We start from the raw sequence: 21002 nt of genomic DNA, 5'->3' as shown, positions 1-21002 counted from the left end.
AAACATTTAAAAAGAAGTGTAGAAATGTGACATAATATTTTTAGTTCCCTACAGCTAAAAGTTAGCATTGAAAGGCTAAAGAAAGTTAATCCCAAGTTGATCAGGTGAAATAAGTACACTTTTATTGCTCTAGGAAATAGAATGAACTATAATTTTTATATAAATTTTAAAAATTTATTATGGAAAATTTCAAACATACCTCCCAATATAGGAAATAGTCCAATAGCTCCCATGTACCCATTACCTAGCTTCAACAATCAACTCCCTGGGAAACAGCAGTACTTTAAAAAAAAAAAAGTATTCTCTTCTGCTGGATGCATACAACTATACAGCACTTAAGCAGGGAGCATTTGTGGGAAGACCTTGTTAACAACACTACCTTTAGCTTGCTTCTGCAGGTAGGCTTTGGAAGGCATCCATTGTAGATTCTGACATTTTCTCATCCTAGGAAAACAAGGAATAAACTATGAAATAAATTACATTTAGAAGAGAAGCAACTGAATCAAGTGTTCATTTTGTCTGCAAGAATCAGTGAATCTTAATTCAGGTTCACATTTTTATAGTTGAAAAAAGGACTGGTCATTACTCAGATTAAATCTGAGCCTTTGAATCCCTGGATCAGCAATTTCACCTACCTTTAAGATCTAAAAAGGAGCAAATATCAAATTATTTTTGAAATGGGACTCAAATTTCTTGTAATCTAACACTGACTAGCACCACACACAAAATGATCAGTCAGTATTTATTTCTTGTAGTTGGATCAGTACTACTGTCTTATGAGGTTAATATTCAAAAGTAATCTTAACACAAAATGAACTAAAATTATCAAACAACCCCTTTGTCTACCATCACAATGTTATAATTAAATCTGATGGCTTTGATATATACTTCACCCCTAAATTCATATTTAATAAAATTCAAATTTAATCTGAAGCTTACAATTGCACCGAATCCACTTTAACCCTTAAATTTAGTGCAACTTTATCTTGCTATCAAATACCTTTTTGTGATCTGTGAATTATTTTACTTATTTTCACTAATGGGACTGAGACGAGATTCTTGCTTAAGGTCAGACCAAACCAAAGCACAGAACTACTTCTTGTCTCCTAGAAGTTATCTCCCCTAAAGTAAATAATGTGGCATTTCTCCAAACTATGCTTTATATTAATCGCTTTCATGTCATTCACTCATTCAGCAAATATCTGTTGATATCTATTATTTGTGCTAGGTAGTTTACAAGATGTTTAATCACCAAAATTTCTGTTTATGCAACTATCTTGACCTATTTTAAATAAAGTATCCCAGATGGCAGAAAGTACATCCACAAACTAAGTTAAAAAGGGCAAGCCGGGCGCGGTGGCTCAAGCCTGTAATCCCAGCACTTTGGGAGGCTGAGGCGGGTGGATCATGAGGTCAAGAGTTCGAGACCATCCTTGGTCAACATGATGAAACCCCGTCTCTACTAAAAATACAAAAAAAATTAGCTGGGCATGGTGGCACGTGCCTGTAATCCCAGCTACTCAGGAGGCTGAGGCAGGAGAATTGCCTGAACCCAGGAGGCGGAGGTTGCGGTGAGCCGAGATCGCGCCATTGCACTCCAGCCTGGGTAACAAGAGCGAAACTCCGTCTCAAAAAAAAAAAAAAAAAAAGGGCAGAAAAAGTAGAGTAATAAAAATATCCACATTAAAAAATTCCATAGTAGGGGATGGCTAATGGGTACAAAAAAATAGAAAGAATGAATAAGACTTAGCACTTGATAGCCCAACAGCATGATTATAGTCAATAATAATGTAATTGTGCATTTAAAAATAACTAGAAGAGTATAATTAGATTGTTCGTAATACAAAGGATAAATGCTTAAGAGAATGGATGATTATGATGTATTGCACGCCTGTATCAAAACATCTTATAAATATATATACCATAAATATATACACCTACTATGGACCCACAAAAATTAAAACTTCTTAAAAAAAGAAATTTCATATGAGGCCAAGCACTGTGGCTCATGTCTGTAATCCCAGCACTTTGGGAGGCCAAGGCAGAAGGATCATTAGAGCCCAGGAGTTCAACGTTGCAGTGAGCTATGATCATGCCACTCCACTCTAGCCTAGGCAATAGAGTAAGACTCTGTCTCTTAAAAAAAAATTCCCTATGTATGAAAATATTCTAAGAGAGAGTAAGAAAACACAGATAATTATGCAAGATATCTCCAATGTTTCCTGAATGCCATAAAAGTAATTTCAGTTGACCCAACAAAAAATAGACATAAAGTTGTCAAGTTTTTAAGTAGAAATCCTCCAGAACTACAGTTTGATATGGTAGCCACTAGTTACATGTGGCTATTTGACTTTAATTAAAGTTAAATGAAATAAACAACGTAGTTCCTCAGTCACACTAACCACATGTCGAGCAGTCAATAGTCACATGTGGCTAATGGCTGCCATACTGAACTAAACATTTCCATTATTGTTGTTTACTATTTCAGTAGTACATTTCCATTGTTGAGAACCTTCTATTAATGACAGCATGATCCCAGAGTATTCTTATTTAAGCACAGCCCACATCACAAAATGCAACTGCAACAAGTCTTGCAACTTAATTACAACCATATTCAGTTTCCTGATGCATCTCTGCAACAAACCAGGGATAGAGAAGCAACCTTTATGGCTGAGAAGTCAATATCTCAGAGTGAAACACCCACTTACTTGCAGCACTGCTTCTTTATATTGCGGCCACCAAACTTGGGCTTATCTAAGCAATTAGTACAAATACCACAGTCCTCAGGCACCTGGCAGCCGGGACACTGCCCACACCGCCTTGATCGTCGTCCTTTCTTTACTGGAGGTTCCTGGGGCGCCTTGTTTCTAGTGACAGGTTTAATTGGTTTGATGGGTGGAGCGAGAGGTTCAGCATCTTCTGAGCCAGCGATTGATGACTTGTCTGTTAAAGAAATGTGGCATTAGTTCCGAGAGGGTACTGAATCCCTTCTTGGGAGTAGAAGGAGAGATCCTCAAAATCCCTTTCTATCATTAGATACATTCAAACCTTCTTTTAATTGGTACTCCAAAAATGAAATATATTAAAATATTTATATACAAAACTCAGAATCTATTTTAAATAATTATTTAAATGTCTAAAAATGCCAATAACTTGACAGGGCATGGTGGCTCATGCCTGTAATCCTAGCACTTTGGGAGGTCGAGGCAGGCGAATCACTGAGGTCAGGTGTTTGAGACCAGCCTGGCCAACATGGCAAAACCTGGTCTCTACTAAAAATACAAAAATTAGCTGGGTGTGGTGGCACATGCCTGTAATCCCAGCTACTTGGGAGGCTGAGGCAGGACAATCGTTTGAACCCAGGAGGCAGAGGTTGTAGTGAGCCAAGGTCACACCACTGCACTCCAGTTTGGGCAACAGAGTGAAACTCTATCTCAAGAAAAAAAAAAAAAAAAGTCACTAACTTGCTTCTTGATGAAAGCAAAATTCCAAATACTGAAAACAAAACAGTCTAACCAAAAACAAGAATAGAAACCAAATGCTTCGAAGGAGTCTCCAAACTTCTAAATTCATTGTTAGTGGCTACTCTGCACTGAAGAACTATATGGCAGCCATGAGAATGTGCCTCCCAGACCTCCAACTACAGAAAGCACAACTGACGTGATTCTAGCTTCTGTGCTCTGAAATCCAGTGGTGAAAAGGCCACACTTATCATGAGCTTCCAGGAAGTAACTTGGTGGAGGAGGGATACTAAAGCTGGCCTGCTCCCGAGAGACACAAGACTCCCCTGACAGTTCACTTTTTTTTTTTGAGGTGGAGTTTCACTCTTGTTACCCAGGCTAGAGTGCAATGGCGCGATCTCGGCTCACCGCAACCTCCGCCTCCTGGGTTCAGGCAATTCTCCTGTCTCAGCCTCCTGAGTAGCTGGGATTACAGGCACACGCCACCATGCCCAGCTAATTTTCTGTATTTTTAGTAGAGACGGGGTTTCACCATGTTGACCAGGATGGTCTCGAACTCTTGACCTCGTGATCCACGCACCTCGGCCTCCCAAAGTGCTGGGATTACAGGCTTGAGCCACTGCGCCCGGCCCAAGTTCACTTTTACTCAAAGACTTAACAGCTTTGCCAAACCTTTCTTACCTGCACAGCAGCTTAGGAAGATTCTGCCTAGCCTTCCTTCCTCTTCTCCTTTATGGGGTCAGATGAGCATCACAGTATAACAGCTCTCCCAGCCTTCCCTGGCTATCTCTCCGTTTTCTTTCTCAGCATTTCCTCTAATAAAATCCTCAGGTATTTAATCCCCTCTTGCCAACTGTTTTTCAGAGGACCTAGACTACGAAGAGCCTAGTGGGCATCCCCAGAATAATCGACAAACAAATCAAAACTCTGTTCAGACTCCAAGGTTGACCTTCCTGACCTACCATCATTCCCCATGGAAGACAAAATCTTTTCTCGTTCTTCCCATGGTAAGGCACTCAGGGTGGGCATGTCATCAGGAAACACAGCTCGTTTTCGGCCAAGGGCAACAGCCGCTCTTCTGCAGACATGTTTGATCCGGGGTCCTCGCACAGAGGTCTCTGATGAGTCACTTTCTTGACCCTGAATATAAGGCAATCCAAAAACAATAACAACCATACAAGTTGAAATTATAATTGAATGAAGCCAAGGGATACTTGATCAATTTCATTATGATTTAGAATCAAAACACACAACTCTAATCATTCCAAGCTGATAAATCATAGCAAAATAGAAATCAACTACCACTGTATTCTAAAATTGGCAGCATAAAAAAAGGTCTCTAATCAAAAAACAGAAAGCAGCTTGAAGTGGGAAGATCATTTGAGGCCAGGAGTTCAAGACAAGTATGGGCAACAGAGAGAGACCCTATCTCTACACAAAATTTAAAAATGAGCTGGGTGTGGTAGTACATACCTGTAGTCCTAGCTACTCAGGAGATGGGACAAGAGGATCATGTGAGCCCAGGAGTTGGAGGTTGCAGTGAGCTATGACTGTGCCACTGCACTCCAGCCTGGGTAACAGAGTGAGACCCTATCTTAAAAACAAACAACTAAGTTTCTATTCCCAATGACACTACTTTAAATTCCCCTCAAAATTCAAGCTGCCAGTCTATATTAACAAAAAGTTCAGTGTGGTATAAATATGGCTTATCTAACAAAAAACTATTTCTTATATTTATTTCCTTGATCAAAGGGGTGAAATAATGTATAAATGAAAATATAAAAGGCTCCAACAGAAATGTCTCATTTTACAGAGCCACTGCTCCCGTGACAAAAAACATCCAACACGGTGTTAAAAGTAAGTTCCATCATATTCCTGCTAGAATTTTCAACTGGCAGAATTACTAAATGTAATGGCCCTAGGCTGAATAACATAAAAAAATCTTAGTTTACGGTCATCTTTTTTTTTTTTTTTTTTTTTTGAGATGGAGTTTTGCTTTTGTTACCCAGGCTGGAGTGCGATGGCGCGATCTCGGCTCGCCGCAATCTCTGCCTCCTGGGTTCAGGCAATTCTCCTGCCTCAGCCTCCTGAGTAGCTGGGATTACAGGCACACGCCACCATGCCCAGCTAATTTTTTGTATTTTTAGTAGAGACGGGGTTTCACCATGTTGAGCAGGATGGTCTCGATCTCTCGACCTTGTGATCCACCCACCTCGGCCTCCCAAAGTGCTGGGATTACAGGCTTGAGCCACCGCGCCCGGCCCAGTTCATGGTCATCTTAATCCAACTTGATATGCTGGCATAAAAAGGCATCTACTACATGACAATTTTTTTAAAAGAACCTGAAGATCAGCAACTTTTCTCTGAAAAAGGCAGTGACTAGCTCACTTTGTTAAACAAGCAAGCAAACAATTAAAAAAAAAAAAATGCTGGTCTTTGCAAAAATCTGTTTGGCATCATCTTAACTAACTGAATTCTATAGCTTTCCTGTTCCATGGCTCAAGGCTAAGTGCTTCTAATCTGTTTGTTTATTTATTCATTTATTTTGAGACACAGTCTTTTTCTATTGCCCAGGCTGGAGTGCAGTGGCATGATCTCAGCTCACTGCCACTTCCGCCTCCCGGGTTCAAGTGATTCTCATGCCTCAATCTCCCAAGTAGCTGAGATTAGAGGCATGCATCACCACGCCCAGCTAATTTTTTTAATTTTTAGTAGAGATAGGGTTTCCCCATGCTAGCCAGGCTAGGCTAGTCTCAAACTCCTGACCTCAAGTGATCCACCCAGCTCAGCCTCCCAAAGTGCTGGGATTACAGGTATAAGCCATTGCGCCTAGCCAGTACTTCTCATCTGTAGTTTGCAAAAATTTATTATCTATTGCTCTAATACCTAACAACTCAGAGGAAGAGAAGGCTCCCCTCTGGTTTTCTATTCTATCATGGATAGTAAAACAATTTGACTATTAAAATGTAGCTTTAAAACTAAGTCCCAGGTTTAATTACAGTGAACCCATAAGGTACAAACAACTCAGCATCCTCTGTGGTATAGTCCCAGACCTTAGTTCATCCAGCCTTAGTTCACCAATTTCCCACAGGTGCCAATCCAGCTATCCATTATTCCTCAAATATGTTTCCTACTTTTCCATTTCCACCCAAACCATTCCCTCGACTTAGAATGTTATGTCCTGCCATTTTCTACCTATCAAAATCCTCTTGGTCCTTGAGGGACTGCTACAAATACCACTGCCTCCACCATACTTCTCTTGATTCTCATAACTGGATGTAATTGAACCACTTAGCCTAAAACTTGCCCAAAGAAAGGGCTCAATAAATTGTTGGTTTTAATAGGCAAGGCAGAAAAGAGTACCTGTGCTTTGGGCTGGTCAGTTTGTTTAAGACTCTTACTCTTCTCAATCTTGCAGAGCTGAGCTTTGGCCTTTTTTAGGAGGCTGGCAACCCTCTTGTCAGTCATTGGAAGCTTGTCTGCCTGAGCCAACATGGAGCCTATGGAGGAAGTGGAATGTTTAACAGTGCTAGATGAAGGAGTGGAAAGGCAGAGGGTTTTCTCCTTCTCCAAGGATGGGGCAGTTGGGCCGAGGTCCAAGTTGGTTTTTTCCAGATTTCCTCTCCCTTTCTTTATAAGTATTTTGGTTTTGACAGCTGTTGTATCCCCAAGAGTCACAGAAGTAATATCAGTCCCAGAATCATGTGATGAAGACTTCTTCCGCCCTGTTGCTTTTTTGGCAGAAGATGAAGTGGCAACATCTTCACCAACAACCTTCTCTTTGGAAACCCTACCCACAGGATACAAAGCAGAACTACTCTGAATTTCTGATCCCTTTTTCCTTTTCTCTTTCCTTGACTCCCGCTTATTCTCCTTTTCTCTCTCCCGGTCTCTCTCTCTACTCTTGTCCTTCTCCACGCTCTTGTCAGCATCTCGATCTTTGGACAGCTCCTCAGGGGCCTTGTCTTTATTTCTCCCTCTTTCAGTCTGAGAGCCTGGGGTAAACCAAGGGAAGAGAGGAGTAGGACTACTTGATGAAAATGGCTCTGGCGGAGGAGCACTAGTCTGCTTCCTTGGTCTCTGATTTTTCTCTGCAGATTCCCCAGACTGAGTCAGGGAATGAGAAGGAAAAGTAAAAGTTGGGTTTAAGGCACTAGTGGCAAGAGGACTAACAGAAATGCTTAATGAGGAAGAGACAGAAGATGGGGGGGTGAGAGGTGACAGCTCAGAAGTACTAAGCCTTCCACTTCTTGTCCTCATGGAGTGAGAAGGAGATCTTGGTTCGGATCGAATAGGACTAAACACTTTTCTTTTCCTTTTTCTATTGGATACTCCTGAAGAAGATGTTCCAGCAGAAGTTCGATTACCAGGCAAGGTTACAGACTCAAATATTCTAGAGTGAGCCTCACTTGGAGTAAATCTTGGAGCCCTCAGAAGAGGGCTCCTTTTGTGCATATCAAACCTCGTTCCAGAATGGAGTGGCGAAAACAATCGGGCCGAAGCAGCAGTACCAGATGCAGAAAAACCAGACGCAAAGCCAACGTCCTCGGGAGTTAGCGGAGGGGGTCGGAAATTATCAAATATTGGTTTGCGAATAAGACCTTCTTTGGCATACTTTGCTGAGGAAAAGTATTGTGGCTCTGACCTAGAATGCTTTAAAGAAGTCCACCTAAATGTCGGTTCTCGCAAAATAGATTTTCGCTTCCCTTGCATAGGAGCAGTGGAAGCAGGCAAAAATGGTGATGCTAAGGGGATTGTTGGAGGCATAAGCCAAGGTGTGTGGTCAGAGATACTGGAGGCTGGCTGCAGTGGTGGGGGTGGAGTCAGCAGAGGTGGAGGTGGAGAAGAGGAGGTCTGCTGCGGGGGGGCACTTTGCAGAGTTGATAGTTTTTTCGTCGTTCTAGATCCAAAACTTCTCTCTGACACCGAATACCTTCTGCTTCTCCTATCATTACTCTCATTTTCTGGGGACTGGGAAATGGGCAGTGGAGTATGAACTTCAGGGGTATCGCTCCGCTCTTCAGGAAGTACCTGAATCTCCTCAGAAGCCTGAGAGTCTGTGGAGGTATCGACACTAGGGCTACTAGATCGGGAGGAGTCTGAAGACATTTGAGAGGAGTGCTGAGAAGCTGCACTTGATTTTTCAGAAGATCCACAGGATGGGGCACTGAATCTACTATTCGGTGTAGACTCTAATCGGGCAATTTTAATTGGAGGGTCATAATCCTCATCCTCTATAAACCGCCGAGGGGTCTTAATGATCCGCGAGGAGATAGCACTGACAACAGGCATGATGAACTGGCGAATGTTTTTTACCTGTGTCTTAACCTTTCTTCCCTGCAGCTGAGCTGCTTCTTTTTCAATTTTCTTTTGAGCCCCCTTTTTTGCCCTCTGCAGGAGTTGCTTAGCAATGGTTGCATCTGTTCTTTTCGAAGAAGGAATAATCCTAACTGGCTTAATCCTTCGAGGGCTTTGTCTGACAACTGTCTTATCTTCTTTTGTGAGTGGAGGTGTTCCTTCCTTGTCTTTCCGGACCTTCTGAGGCTTTTCCAGTTCAGAATTAATGAGGAGACCCGAAGGGGTCTTTATCCTTTCTGTTGATGGAGGCCTTCCTCTCCGTCGTACAATTTGTACCCCCTTCCTTCCTATTTGAAGCTTCCCTGTCTTAAACTTAGACTTGAGAGGAGAGAGTTTACCTGCTCTTAATTTTTTAATCTTTGTGGCTTGCTGAAACGTAGCAGAAGGTGTCCTTTTAATTTTTTTCAGGCTATCTTCTTTGTTTCCCTTTGGTAACTCTGAAATGTCCTTTCCATGTGTTATTTTGATTTTTACTCCAGGGAAGGTGGGAGGTCTTCCTCTCTTCTTTTCTATACTTTTAGAATCTTTCTTCTTGATCTTATCTCCAGATTTGGTCTCTGATTTATTTAGAGGGGAAAACACAGATGGATCTGAGAGGATAGCTGAATTTCGGTCAGAGCCACTTCTAGGTCTCCCACGAGGTTTTCGAGGACTAGTTTTAACTGTGTATAAAAATTAAACAATGAAGAGCATACATTTAGCTGTGTAGTTTAGGTCTTAACTAAGCTGAATATAACTTAGCACTGGCCATTTTGTACTGAGTTCAACTTGAGTCTAATGAGTCAATCAAACATCTAACTGTGCTTAGTTTCTTTTCACCCAAAATTTGCCTCAAGGAAGTCAGCAAATAACATTCCACCTGAAAGAATATTTAATTACTTTTTTGATACAAAAAGATAATAAAAAGTTTTCAATTGAACAATTAATCTACAAAACTGATTTTCCTCCAATTTTAGATGAGCAAGAAGGTTTTATTTGAATTCAAAGGAATTGTAAAGCAAAGAAGAATCTGAACTTCCTTGACATATCCTAGCCACCAAGATTAACATTTAAGAATATGATTCTAGTTAGTCATCCCATCTTTTCAATTCAGAATTCTGGTTTTGAACAAATTTGAACAAGCTGCTCTTCAATCATCAACATACCAACTCCCTGGGCAGCTCAGAGTCCCATATTTCAATCTGTTTTGCCAAAGCAGACTAAGGCAGTTTTACTGAATAGAAAAATGTTCATTCATAACACTTATTCATAACTTCAGAATAAGATCACTGAACTCAGTGGCATGTGAACTAATCAGTGAAGTGACATAATGATATGTCCACTAAATCTACTCTCCTGCCTAGAGGTTCTTGAACTAGTTAGTCTCAAGTTACAGAAAGATTTAAGCTTAACTGATGTCAACAGTAAAGTGACAACTTAATAAGCCAAAGTTCTATCCTAAATAAAAGGAATTTGCCAATTTATAAATAAATTCAATTTGCTACTTTTCAAGCCATTTATGAAAACAAGACTGTTTCTAAAACACCTTGAATATCAGTGATGGGCAGCTATCAAAAAAAAAAGAAAAAAAAAACCCACCTTCTATCAACCTATATTTTAAAAGGTAGTAAGAGCTGGCTATTTTATCAAATCTTCTCTTCCCTTTTGATAACATTCTTCTGAGACTAAAAATTCCCCAGTGAGATTTATGCCATTATGATGAACATTTTTACAATGGAACCACTATCTAACAGAATAGAAGTCAACAAAGGTTTTATTGTTGAGCTTTCTAAATATAAATGCATTCCTCATCAATTAATTTATGAGACTTCCTTTAATAGATTAAGGATTCACAGCTCCTTTCTCAACATATTCTAATTACAACAAAGGTAATAAACTAGGAGACAGCAGAGAAACCATGTTTCATTTTTCAAATAATGAAGTGTATCAAGATGGTTTCTTAGAAAACAAGACAACATTCAAGGTAGACTGGTAGTCAAGAAAAAAAACTTAAAAGGAAACTATCATGAAAGAGTTGTGAATCAACAAAATAAAACTCCTGCCCAGAAACACATCAAAAGATTCCTTACCACTGTGGTAGACTTGAACCTGGCCAATCAGAGGGCTTTATCAATTCTGAAAACTTTTTCTATCCCACTTTTTAAAAAACACTTTTGGTAGATGAGTAGAAGCAGCAGAACAGAGAAGAGTCCCAGCACTGCTGCTAACTTCCCTGATCCACAACATATCCAAAGAACTCTCAAATTGGTTATAAATCATTACTCATGTATTTTATAGACATGAGTCATCTATAAACAACAACCAAAAAAACCCCAGATGATCTCTAAAATTCCTTCCCGATATGAAGTTTTAAGACTTCATCACATGTTAAAAAGAACACTGCTACTGTCTGAATAGCACAGATACTGGGACACTACTGGCTAACCGCCTCCCACCGCCCCCAACTAGAATGGCAATACCACCCCTATTTAAGAAAAGAACTGTCAACTTGGATGTTTGAATTAGATAATAATATATGGTGACTCTTAAGTGAGACCCTAATGCTAGCACACATCACAAGCTAAGTCAATGTCAAAAACCAGAAACAGCTAACAATATCATATTTAGCTTGAGTGTCTATCCACATAAAATCAAAGAAAACCAGCTATGAAGTCAGAATGGCAGCACAGATGGGGAATGCATTTTCATCAAAAGATGTATAGCCTTCTTCTATACAGAACTGAATTCTGCAAGCCATTAAATGCTATTTCCAGTGAGTGTCTTCTCTTAGGAAACTGCTTGTAAGTCCAGAATTTCAAGACATTCTAGATATTTTGTTGGTGAGAATAATGACAAATATTGCTAATTTTCCATTTTTAAATTTTAATACAGCCTTTCAAGAATCAGGTAAAAATGTTTCACATAATGCCAATATTTTGTTTTTAGTTCTTTGACAACAGTAGACCAAATTTCATCTGTAAAAAATAATAGCCAAATTATTCCCAAAGACTTATACCATTATCACATAACACAAAATGTGTAAATCTGAGGATGCTCTTAGTAGGTTAACTTCAGTTTGCCTACCAGGTTTCCCAGTAATTCTGTGGAAACCTACTTCCCATGCCCCAAGTAGTTCTCAGAGAGAAAGAATAAACCCAATGTGCCCTGACTGAGAAAAGTCCTATAAAGTAGTCTAGCTCATAATCCATTTCCTATTCCTAGTATAGTAGAGCATCCTTTACATCAAAAGAAGGCAAGGGGAAGCCATAATCTCCTAACAAACAAAACTTAAAGTCACCATGCACTTAATCGGCCGTACCTGAAGGAGACCTTGTGGGACTTCGCACTCTGACTTCTTCATCTGAGCCAAAACCTAAGAATTGCTCATCCTACAACAAAGGAAAATTATTTTAAAATCAGAATTAAAAATGTGAATACAAACATATCCCAAAGAAATACCCAGAGGAGACACAAATGAATTTGGAAAATTTTCCTTTATATATTAATTATCATTATTCAAATGGATACTATAAAATAACTAATACTGAAATAAATGGACCCAGCCATACAGCTTTATTACAGACAAATATGAGCTGTGTAGTAACTGAATAATGCATTGAAATGTCATCTTGGGTGTATAGTAAACAGAGGATAGTCCTAAATTTCAAACTATAGATACAGCCCAAAACAATTAAAGGACAACTTTAAATCAGGTAAGCAAATAAGTATAACGTCAGAAACATATAGCCCCAATACAACAAACAAATGCTTTTCAACAAGTATTTAAGTCTACAGACACATAAGGAATAACATAAACAATATAATGATCTCTTGCCTTTCTATATATTAATAGAGACTGAAAGTGCCATAATTGTCAGGTCCTTAACTCAGGAACTGACATTTAGGTGTGATTTCTGTACATTTGAGATCCAGAGATTCTCAACGTGCATTTTATGGCATCATTTTTAAAATGCCTGTGATAAGAGACTTAATGGTGGGCAGCAGCATTTGTGAAAGGGATCATGAATTGACCACATATAGGATAAAATCCTTTCACTACAACTTAGGGAAATATCCTATTTTCGGTTATAGTTGAAAAAGACAAAAAACAAAATCTTCTGCTTACCTCTAATTTTTAACCTGCTCTTAAAAAAAAAAAAAAAAAAAAAGAGGAGGATTTGTTCAACCTATTTTGGACGAGTTCTCAAGAAAGATGGTCTATTTAAACAAACTGATTAACAGAAATTCAACGATTCAGAGATTGAGTTCTTTCCAGAGAGAGACAAAGATGGATAGAATTTCAAATTCCAGAAACAAAATCCATATAAAACAAGAACAAAATAAGGAATGAAGAACAAACGTTCTGGAACCTCCAATTTACAGTGGTAAGTTCCAAACTGAGTTCCAATGAGAAAAGCATTGACATTTTCCTCTCAAGAGGTAAGATCGCATGTATGAGGACAACATCAATGAATTTTCTGAAGGATTAATTTCTCAGTTAATTTAAAATTAGAGTCAGGTGCTAACTGGCTTAGCCACTTTTCAACCATGACTATATTAAAAGACATACATAATTTTTAGAACAAATTAGCAGGTTCATCTCTTAAATTTAAATGCTTCAGAGGAATAGAACATTTAAGGCCTGGCCTTTGCACACTAGGCAACTGAGAGACAAGTCGTACTGGCATCTAAAAAGGCTTTTGCTCTGAGTTTACTAAGAATTGAAGTATTGGACTATTTAAGAAAAGGCTGAAGGCTGGGCGCGGTGGCTCACGCCTGTAATTCCAGCACTTTGGGAGGCCGAGGTGGGTGGATCACGAGGTCAAGAGATCGAGACCATCCTGGTCAACGTGGTGAAACCCCGTTTCTACTAAAAATACAAAAAATTAGCTGGGCATGGTGGCGCGTGCCTGTAATCCCAGCTACTCAGGAGGCCAAGGCAGGAGAATTGCCTGAATCCAGGAGGCGGAGGTTGCGGTGAGCCGAGATTGCGCCATTGCACTCCAGCCTGGGTAACAAGAGTGAAACGCTGTCTCAAAAAAAAAAAAAAAAAAAAAAAAAAAAAAAAGGCTGAAATTCTTCTCTTCAAAGGGAAAAGTACTTTTTTTTTTGAGACAGAGTTTTGGTCTGTCACCCAGGCTGGAGTGCAGTGGTACAATCTCGGCTCACTACAACCTCTGCCTCCTGGATTCAAGCAATTCTCTTGCCACGGCCTCCTGAGTAGCTAAGACTACAGGCACCTGCCACCATGCCCAGCTAATTTTTGTATTTTCAGTAGAGACAGGGTTTCACCATGTTGGCCAGGTTGGTCTCAAACTCCTGACCTCAAGTGATCTGCCTGCCTCTGCCTCCCATAGTGCTGGGATTACAGGTATGTGCCACCACACCCAGCCATGAAAAAGTATTATAATTTAAAGAATGTATGAAACCTAAATTTAAGGAACACATACTACTTTTTTTTTTCTTAAAAATTACATATTTTGCTCATGCTGGTCTTTAATTCCTAGCCTTAAGTGATACTCCTGACTCAGCCTCCTGAGTAGCTGGGACTACAGACATGACATGCACCACCATGCCTGGTTTACTGAAATACTTTTTACAGTTTCTTCTTTCATCATTAATTTATAAAAGTAGGCCGGGCGCGGTGGCTCAAGCCTGTAATCCCAGCACTTTGGGAGGCCGAGGCGGGTGGATCACGAGGTCAAGAGATCGAGACCATCGTGGTCAACATGGTGAAACCCCGTCTCTACTAAAAATACTAAAAATTAGCTGGGCATGGTGGCGGGTGCCTATAATCCCAGCTATTCAGGAGGCTGAGGCAGGAGAATTGCCTGAGACCAGGAGGCGGAGGTTGCAGTGAGCCGAGATTGCGCCATTGCACTCCAGCCTGGGCAACAAGAGCGAAACTCCGTCTCAAAAAAAAAATAAAAAAAATTTATAAAAGTAAGTTCTTTTTTTTTTTTTTTTTTTTTTTTTTTTAATGAGACGGAGTTTCGCTCTTGTTACCCAGGCTGGAGTGCAATGGCGCGATCTCGGCTCACCGCAACCTCCACCTCCTGGGCTCAGGCAATTCTCCTGCCTCAGCCTCCTGAGTAGCTGGGATTACAGGCACGTGCCACCACGCCCAGCTAGTTTTTTGTATTTTTAGTAGAGACGGGGTTTCACCATGTTGACCAGGATGGTCTCGATCTCTTGACCTCGTGATCCACCCGCCTCGGCCTCCCAAAGTGCTGGCATTACAGGCTTGAGCCACCGCGCCCGGCAAAAGTAAGTTCTTTTTTGTTGTTTTTTGAGATAGAGTATTGCTATGTCTCCCAGGCTGGACTGCAATGGTGCCACCTCAGCTCATGCAACCTCTGCCTCCCGGGTTCAAGAGATTCTCCTGCCTCAGCCTCCCAAGTAGCTGAAATTACAGGCATGTGCCACCACATCTGGCTAATTTTGTATTTTTAGTAGAGAGGGGCTTCTGCCATGTTGGCCAGGCTGGTCTTGAACTACTGGCCTCAAGTGATCCACCCACCTCGGCCTCCCAAAGTGCTGGAATTACAGGTGTGAGCCACTGGGTCTGCCCAGTTCTTTTTACTTAAAAAAAAAAAAAAAATTAAATTCTTACTGTGAACATTATTTGTGAATAAGAAAAATTCTCTCTTGGCCAGCACGATAGCTCACACCTATAATCCCAGAGCCTTGAGAGGCCAACATGGGAGGACTGCTTGAGGCCAGTTCAAGACCAGCCTGGGAAACAGTGAGACCCAACATAGTGAATCTTTATTAAAAAATTTAATTAGCCAGTGCTCATTCTGTCACCCAGGCTGGACTGCAGTGTATGATCATGGCTCATTGCAGCCTCAAACTCCTGGGCTCTACCAGTGTTCTTGCCTTAGCCTCCTAGGCAGCTCTGACTACATGTACCAGTACCTGCCTAATTTTAAAATGTTTTATAGTGATGGGGTCTCACAATGTTGCCCAGGCTGGTCTCAAACTTCTGGGCTCAAGTGATACTCCCACCTTAGCCTCCCAACCTAAAAAAAATCTAAAAATAATTTAAAAATAAAAAAATTATCTCTCTTCATCTTAAAACAAGTTAGGATACAACTAACCTAAGACATGTGAAACTTAACCCCAAATAAATTTCTGGAATCATTTTCAGGATTTACACTTGTAGGTTACAATGTTAACCAAAAAACCAAACCAAAACAAAACAAAGCCAAAACTCCTAACAGCACAATTAATATAAAATCTTATCACAATAATGAAATTCCATACTGTTAACTTTTAAAATGTGCTTTCAGACAGAAAAAAAAAGACATTAAAAATAGTAACTGTAAAATATATTTTTAGAAAAAAAGCAAATAAAATAGGCAATGGTAAATCACCTCAAATGCTATAAAAACAGAAACAAAAAAATCATAGAATATTAGAACTGTAGAGGATTTCTAATATTCATAAGTGACGCCAATGAGGAGAGTGGTGAATGTGGGCAGAGAAGGCTTGGTTTAGGGTCTCAGTCTGGCTCTCTCAGACTATGTAATCTTAGACAAGTCACTTACTATATTTATCCCGCAATTTCTTTTTTATTTGGCATTGTAAGGAATAAATAAAACAATTTATGCGAAATCACTTGGAAAGCTACAGGCAACATACATATGAGGGGACTTCAAAAAGTTCATGGAAAAATGGAATTAAAAGATAAAAATTAAAAATATAAATTTTATTTCTCAACATAATCTCCAAAGTCAAGACACTTTTGTAAGCCATGATACCAGCCATTTTAGCCTATTCCTAAAGAACTGGGGGTCCTGGGAATTGAAACATTTTAATGCAGTCTTTTTTATATTATTAACTGAAGAAAAATGGGTGCCCTTCATAGATTTTTTTTTTTTTTTGAGATGGAGTCTCATTCTGTCACCCAGCTGTAGTGCAGTGGCATAATCTTGGCTCACTGCAACCTCTATCTCCTGGGTTCAAGTGATTCTCCTGCCTCAGCATAGATGCTCAGCTTCCTTCATGGATTTTTAAGATTAGGAAACAAAAATAGCAAAGAAGTCAAATCAGCATACTTAATGATTTCTCATCAAAATTCTCACAAAATTGCCCTTGTTTGATGAGAGGAATGAGTGAGCAGGGGCGTTGTCATGATAGAGCAGGACTCTCTGGTGAAGCTTTCCTGGGCATTTTTCTGCTAAAGCTTTGGTTAACTTTCTCAAAACACTTAGCCAATGCTATCATTCTTTGGCCCTCCAGGAAGTCAACAAGCAAAATGCCTTGAGCATCCCCTGCCAAAACTGCTGCCACGACCTTTGCTCTTAAACCAGTTGCTGTGGCATTGACGGGACCATTTCTATCTCCTGGTAGTCATTGCTTTGATTGTGCCTTGTCTTCAAGATTGTTTCGTAAAGCCACATTTCATCTCCTGCTACAGTTTTTCAAATGTGGGCTTCAGGATCTTGCTCCCACTTTTTTATAATTTCCGTTGAATGTCCTACACTTGTCTGCAGCTGATTTGGGTGCAATGGTTTTGGCACCTATCTGGTAAATAGTTGTTCAACTTTTTTTTTTTTTGAGAAGGAGTTTTGCTCTTGTTACCCAGGCTGGAGTGCAATGGCGCGATCTCGGCTTACCGCAACCTCCGCCTCCTGGGTTCAGGCAATTCTCCTGCCTCAGCCTCCTGAGTAGCTGGGATTACAGGTACCCGCCACCATGCCCAGCTAAATTTTTTTGTATTTTTAGTAGAGACGGGGTTTCACCATGTTGACCAGGATGGTCTCGATCTCTTGACCTCATGATCCACCCGCCTCGGCCTCCCAAAGTGCTGGGATTACAGGCTTGAGCCACGGCTCCCGGCCTAGTTGTTCAACTTTTTTTGAGACAGAGCCTTGCTCTGTCGCCCAGGCTGGAGTGCAATGGTGCAATCTCAGGTCACTGCAACCTCCACCTCCTGGGTTCAAGTGATTCTCCCACCTCAGCTTCCGGAGTAGCTGGGACTACAGGCGCATGCCACCACACCCTGCTAATTTTTGTATTTTTAGTAGAGATGGGGTTTCACTATGTTGGCCAGGCTGGTCTCAAACTCCAGACCTTGTGATCCACCCGCCTCAGCCTCCCAAAGTGCTGGGATTACAGGAGTGAGCCATCGCGCCCAGCCAACTTTAGTTTTTCAGTCAGAATTGTGTAAGCTAAACCAGTTGAGATGTCTATGTTGGCTACTATTTGTGCTGTTAATCATCATTCTTCTTCAATTAGGGTATGAACAAGATGAATTTTTTTCCTTGCAAACTGATGTGGACATTCTGTTGCTATAGGCTTCATCTTCAACATCATCTTGTCCCCTGCTAAAATAAGCTATCCAATTATTTATTTGGGGCATTAAGCATTAATGATTTCACCGTTCTTCCACCCAGCTTCACCATAAATTTAATGTTTGTTTTTGCTTCAATTTTTAGCCAAACTTATGTTACTCTGATAGGGTCTCTTTTCAAAATGAAGTCTTATCCTTCTTAGTGCCTCATCCTGTTCAGATGTTATGACAAGTTAGTGTAAGTTTATTTTGGTGCATAAAAAATTTTGAAATTCTGCAGTTTTTTCATAATATGAATTTTCCATGAGTTTTTTGAAGTCCCCTCATGCAGTGGTTCTCATTGTTGTGTTTAAAGAAAATAAAGCTCTAAGAGGCCAAATGACTTGCCCAAGCTACAAAAAACGTAAGTGTCTAAACTGGCTGTACAATAGTCTTCTTACCACAATATGTACAACGTAAAACAATACTTAAAGAAAGTGATTAAGTTGTCTATAGTACAAAAAATTGCTATTCTTTTAGCTACTATAAAAGTCACATGATGGCCATTTTCAGATCCTTCAAGCTTCTGATTAACTCATTCTTTTCCTGAATTATACTCATGGAACAATCTGCTTATCTATGCATTTCACAAAGACATCTGGGGATTTCTCAACATTTACCAGGGGACCACACTGCTAAATATATGCATTTTATGCTACAATGACTGACAGCTCAAGCAACTATATATGTAATAAGAGGTAAAGTATTCAACAGGTAATAAAAAGTTATTAATCTTTAAAAAAAAATGGGGTGGGTTGCCCTGGCTCAGGCCTGTAATCCCAGCACTTTGGGAGGACAAGGTAGGAGGATTGCTTGACCCCGGGAATTCAAGGCCAGTCTGGGCAACATAGCAAGACCCTATTTTTATTGAAATAAATAAATAAATAAAAATAAAGGTAAGAGATCCACACTGGTATGTTCATTATTAACAACCTTAATGGGCGATTTTAATATATTTCAAACTTTTTTTTTTTTTTTTTTTTTTTAAAGACAGGGTTTCACCATGTTACCAGGCTGGTCTTGAATTCCTGACCTCAGGTGATCCGCCTGCCTCGGCCTCCCAAAGTGCTGAGATTACAGGCATGAGCCACCGCGCCCGGCCCTATTTCAAACTTTTACAAAATGTACTATATAATCCCAATTGCAATGTGTTCCAAAACAACAGAGTACCACTGAACTGTCAGGCAATTTAACTGTCAATATTTAAAGTTTCTAAGTACTTTCCAAAATGACAGGAAGCATTAATTTGTTTTCCTTCTGATCTTGTAGTTGGAATAAGGAAAGAAAAAAAATAAGTAGTCAAAATGAACTTTTACCCAAAAACTTTCTTTGCACTTGAAATATTGATTGATTTAATGAAGCATGCTTTAAAAAATAAGTACCCATTGTTTAAAGAATACAGACAGCTTAGCCAAAAACAAAAGCTGTCTTTGTTATGTTAAAGAGCTCTGGTCTTCTAACTTTGAACTTCCAAGCCTATGTAAGAACCCCCCCACCAAAAAAAAATTGAAGTAAATCCAAGTTGACAAAGCACTGAGAAAGAAGGCTACAAGAGGGTGTGGCAGCTGGCACTGTGGTTCACCCTTGTAATCCCAGCATTTTGGGAGGCCGAGGCAGGCAGATCACCTGAGGCCAGGAGTTTGAGATCAGCCTGGCCAACATGGAGAAACACTGTCTCTACAAAAAATACAAAAATTATCCAGGTGTAGTGGCACACACTTGTAGTCCCAGCTACTTGGAGGTTGAGGCATGATAATTACTTGAACCTGGGAAGCGGAGGTTGCAGTGAGCGAAAATTTTGTACCACTGCACTCCAGCCTGGGTGATAGAGTGAGACTTATCAATCAATCAATAGATTAATTAAAAGAGGGTGCTGCAAAAAAGTCCTCCTTGTTGCACACACTGCACTATCATTAACAACAGCCTTCTCATCTTGCTCCATCACCCCCCTTTAAAAATATGGGGTCAGCCGGGCATGGTGGCTCACGCCTGTAATCCCAGCACTTTGGGAGGCTGAGATGGGTGGATCATCTGGGATCAGGAGTTTGGGACCAGCCTGGCCAACATGGTGAAACCCTACCTGTACTAAAAATAGAAAAATTAGCCAGGCACCTGTAATCCCAGCTACTTGGAAGGCTGCGGCAGGAGAATCGCTTGAACCTGGGAATCAGAGGTTGCAGTGAGCCGAGATCACGCCATTGCACTCTAGCCTGAGCTAGAGAGCAAGACTCTGTCTCAAAAAATAATGATTAAATAAAATAAAATAAAATAAAACACATGGGATCCCTGGAGGTTGGAAACAAGGTAAGAGCATTGGCTTCCCAAGGATTTAAACTTACCTAGAAATCAAAAGACTAAGGTAATATGTGTACAAAAAAGACAACGAAAGAAGCTACAATTAAGTCCACATTTGGCATTGTAGCATCATAAACCTGGACAGCCCTGAAGAGAGGGTACAGGAGACATCATGCTATACATGACTAAGGACTCCTGGGAACTGGGCCCAGGCAACCATTCATCACACATACTTTTCCTTTCAACATGGCCTACTCTGATGAGCACAGCATCCCAAGACAGTATAGCCACAAAACCTAAACCTTGCTAACACTGACGTCCTTGGAGGCTAGATCACCAAGGTTTCATTTTCTTACCAGCAAAGAGAAAAACACCGTTGCCAAGGTAAAATACTGTTAAATCATATTTAGCTTCCAGTGATTAAGACAGCAAAATAAGCTATGTAATGTCACTTCCTCAGAGAAATCTAATTGTAAAAATAATAAATATGTAGAATTTCTTTCTGACTCCTACATCTCTACTCTGGGGTAACCAGTTACTTGAGAACTTCCAAGCATACCTTTACCAGTAGA

General features: G+C 40.2%; 1 protein-coding gene across 10 annotated transcripts in view; it reads right to left on the bottom strand.

Annotated features, from left to right (window-relative positions):
* The window catches only part of KMT2A (lysine methyltransferase 2A), a 96745-nt gene that overhangs the window by 48113 nt on the left and 27630 nt on the right, over positions 1-21002 (bottom strand). For 9 of the 10 annotated variants that reach the window (XM_074400673.1, XM_074400676.1, XM_074400675.1 and 6 more), the window contains 5 exons: positions 12118-12187; positions 6825-9481; positions 4424-4601; positions 2709-2943; positions 380-444 (listed from right to left, as the gene is read on the bottom strand). In XM_074400673.1, the coding sequence (XP_074256774.1) occupies positions 380-444; positions 2709-2943; positions 4424-4601; positions 6825-9481; positions 12118-12187 (3205 nt within the window). The remainder of the gene's footprint in view (positions 1-379; positions 445-2708; positions 2944-4423; positions 4602-6824; positions 9482-12117; positions 12188-21002) is intronic. The other variant, XM_074400682.1, reaches the window with a different exon arrangement.

This window comes from Saimiri boliviensis, chromosome 6, assembly GCF_048565385.1.
Source record: "Saimiri boliviensis isolate mSaiBol1 chromosome 6, mSaiBol1.pri, whole genome shotgun sequence".
In the NCBI taxonomy this organism is placed as follows: domain Eukaryota; kingdom Metazoa; phylum Chordata; class Mammalia; order Primates; family Cebidae; genus Saimiri; species Saimiri boliviensis.
Note: the sequence above shows the minus strand (reverse complement) of the source record. Positions and strands in the feature narration are given on the sequence as shown.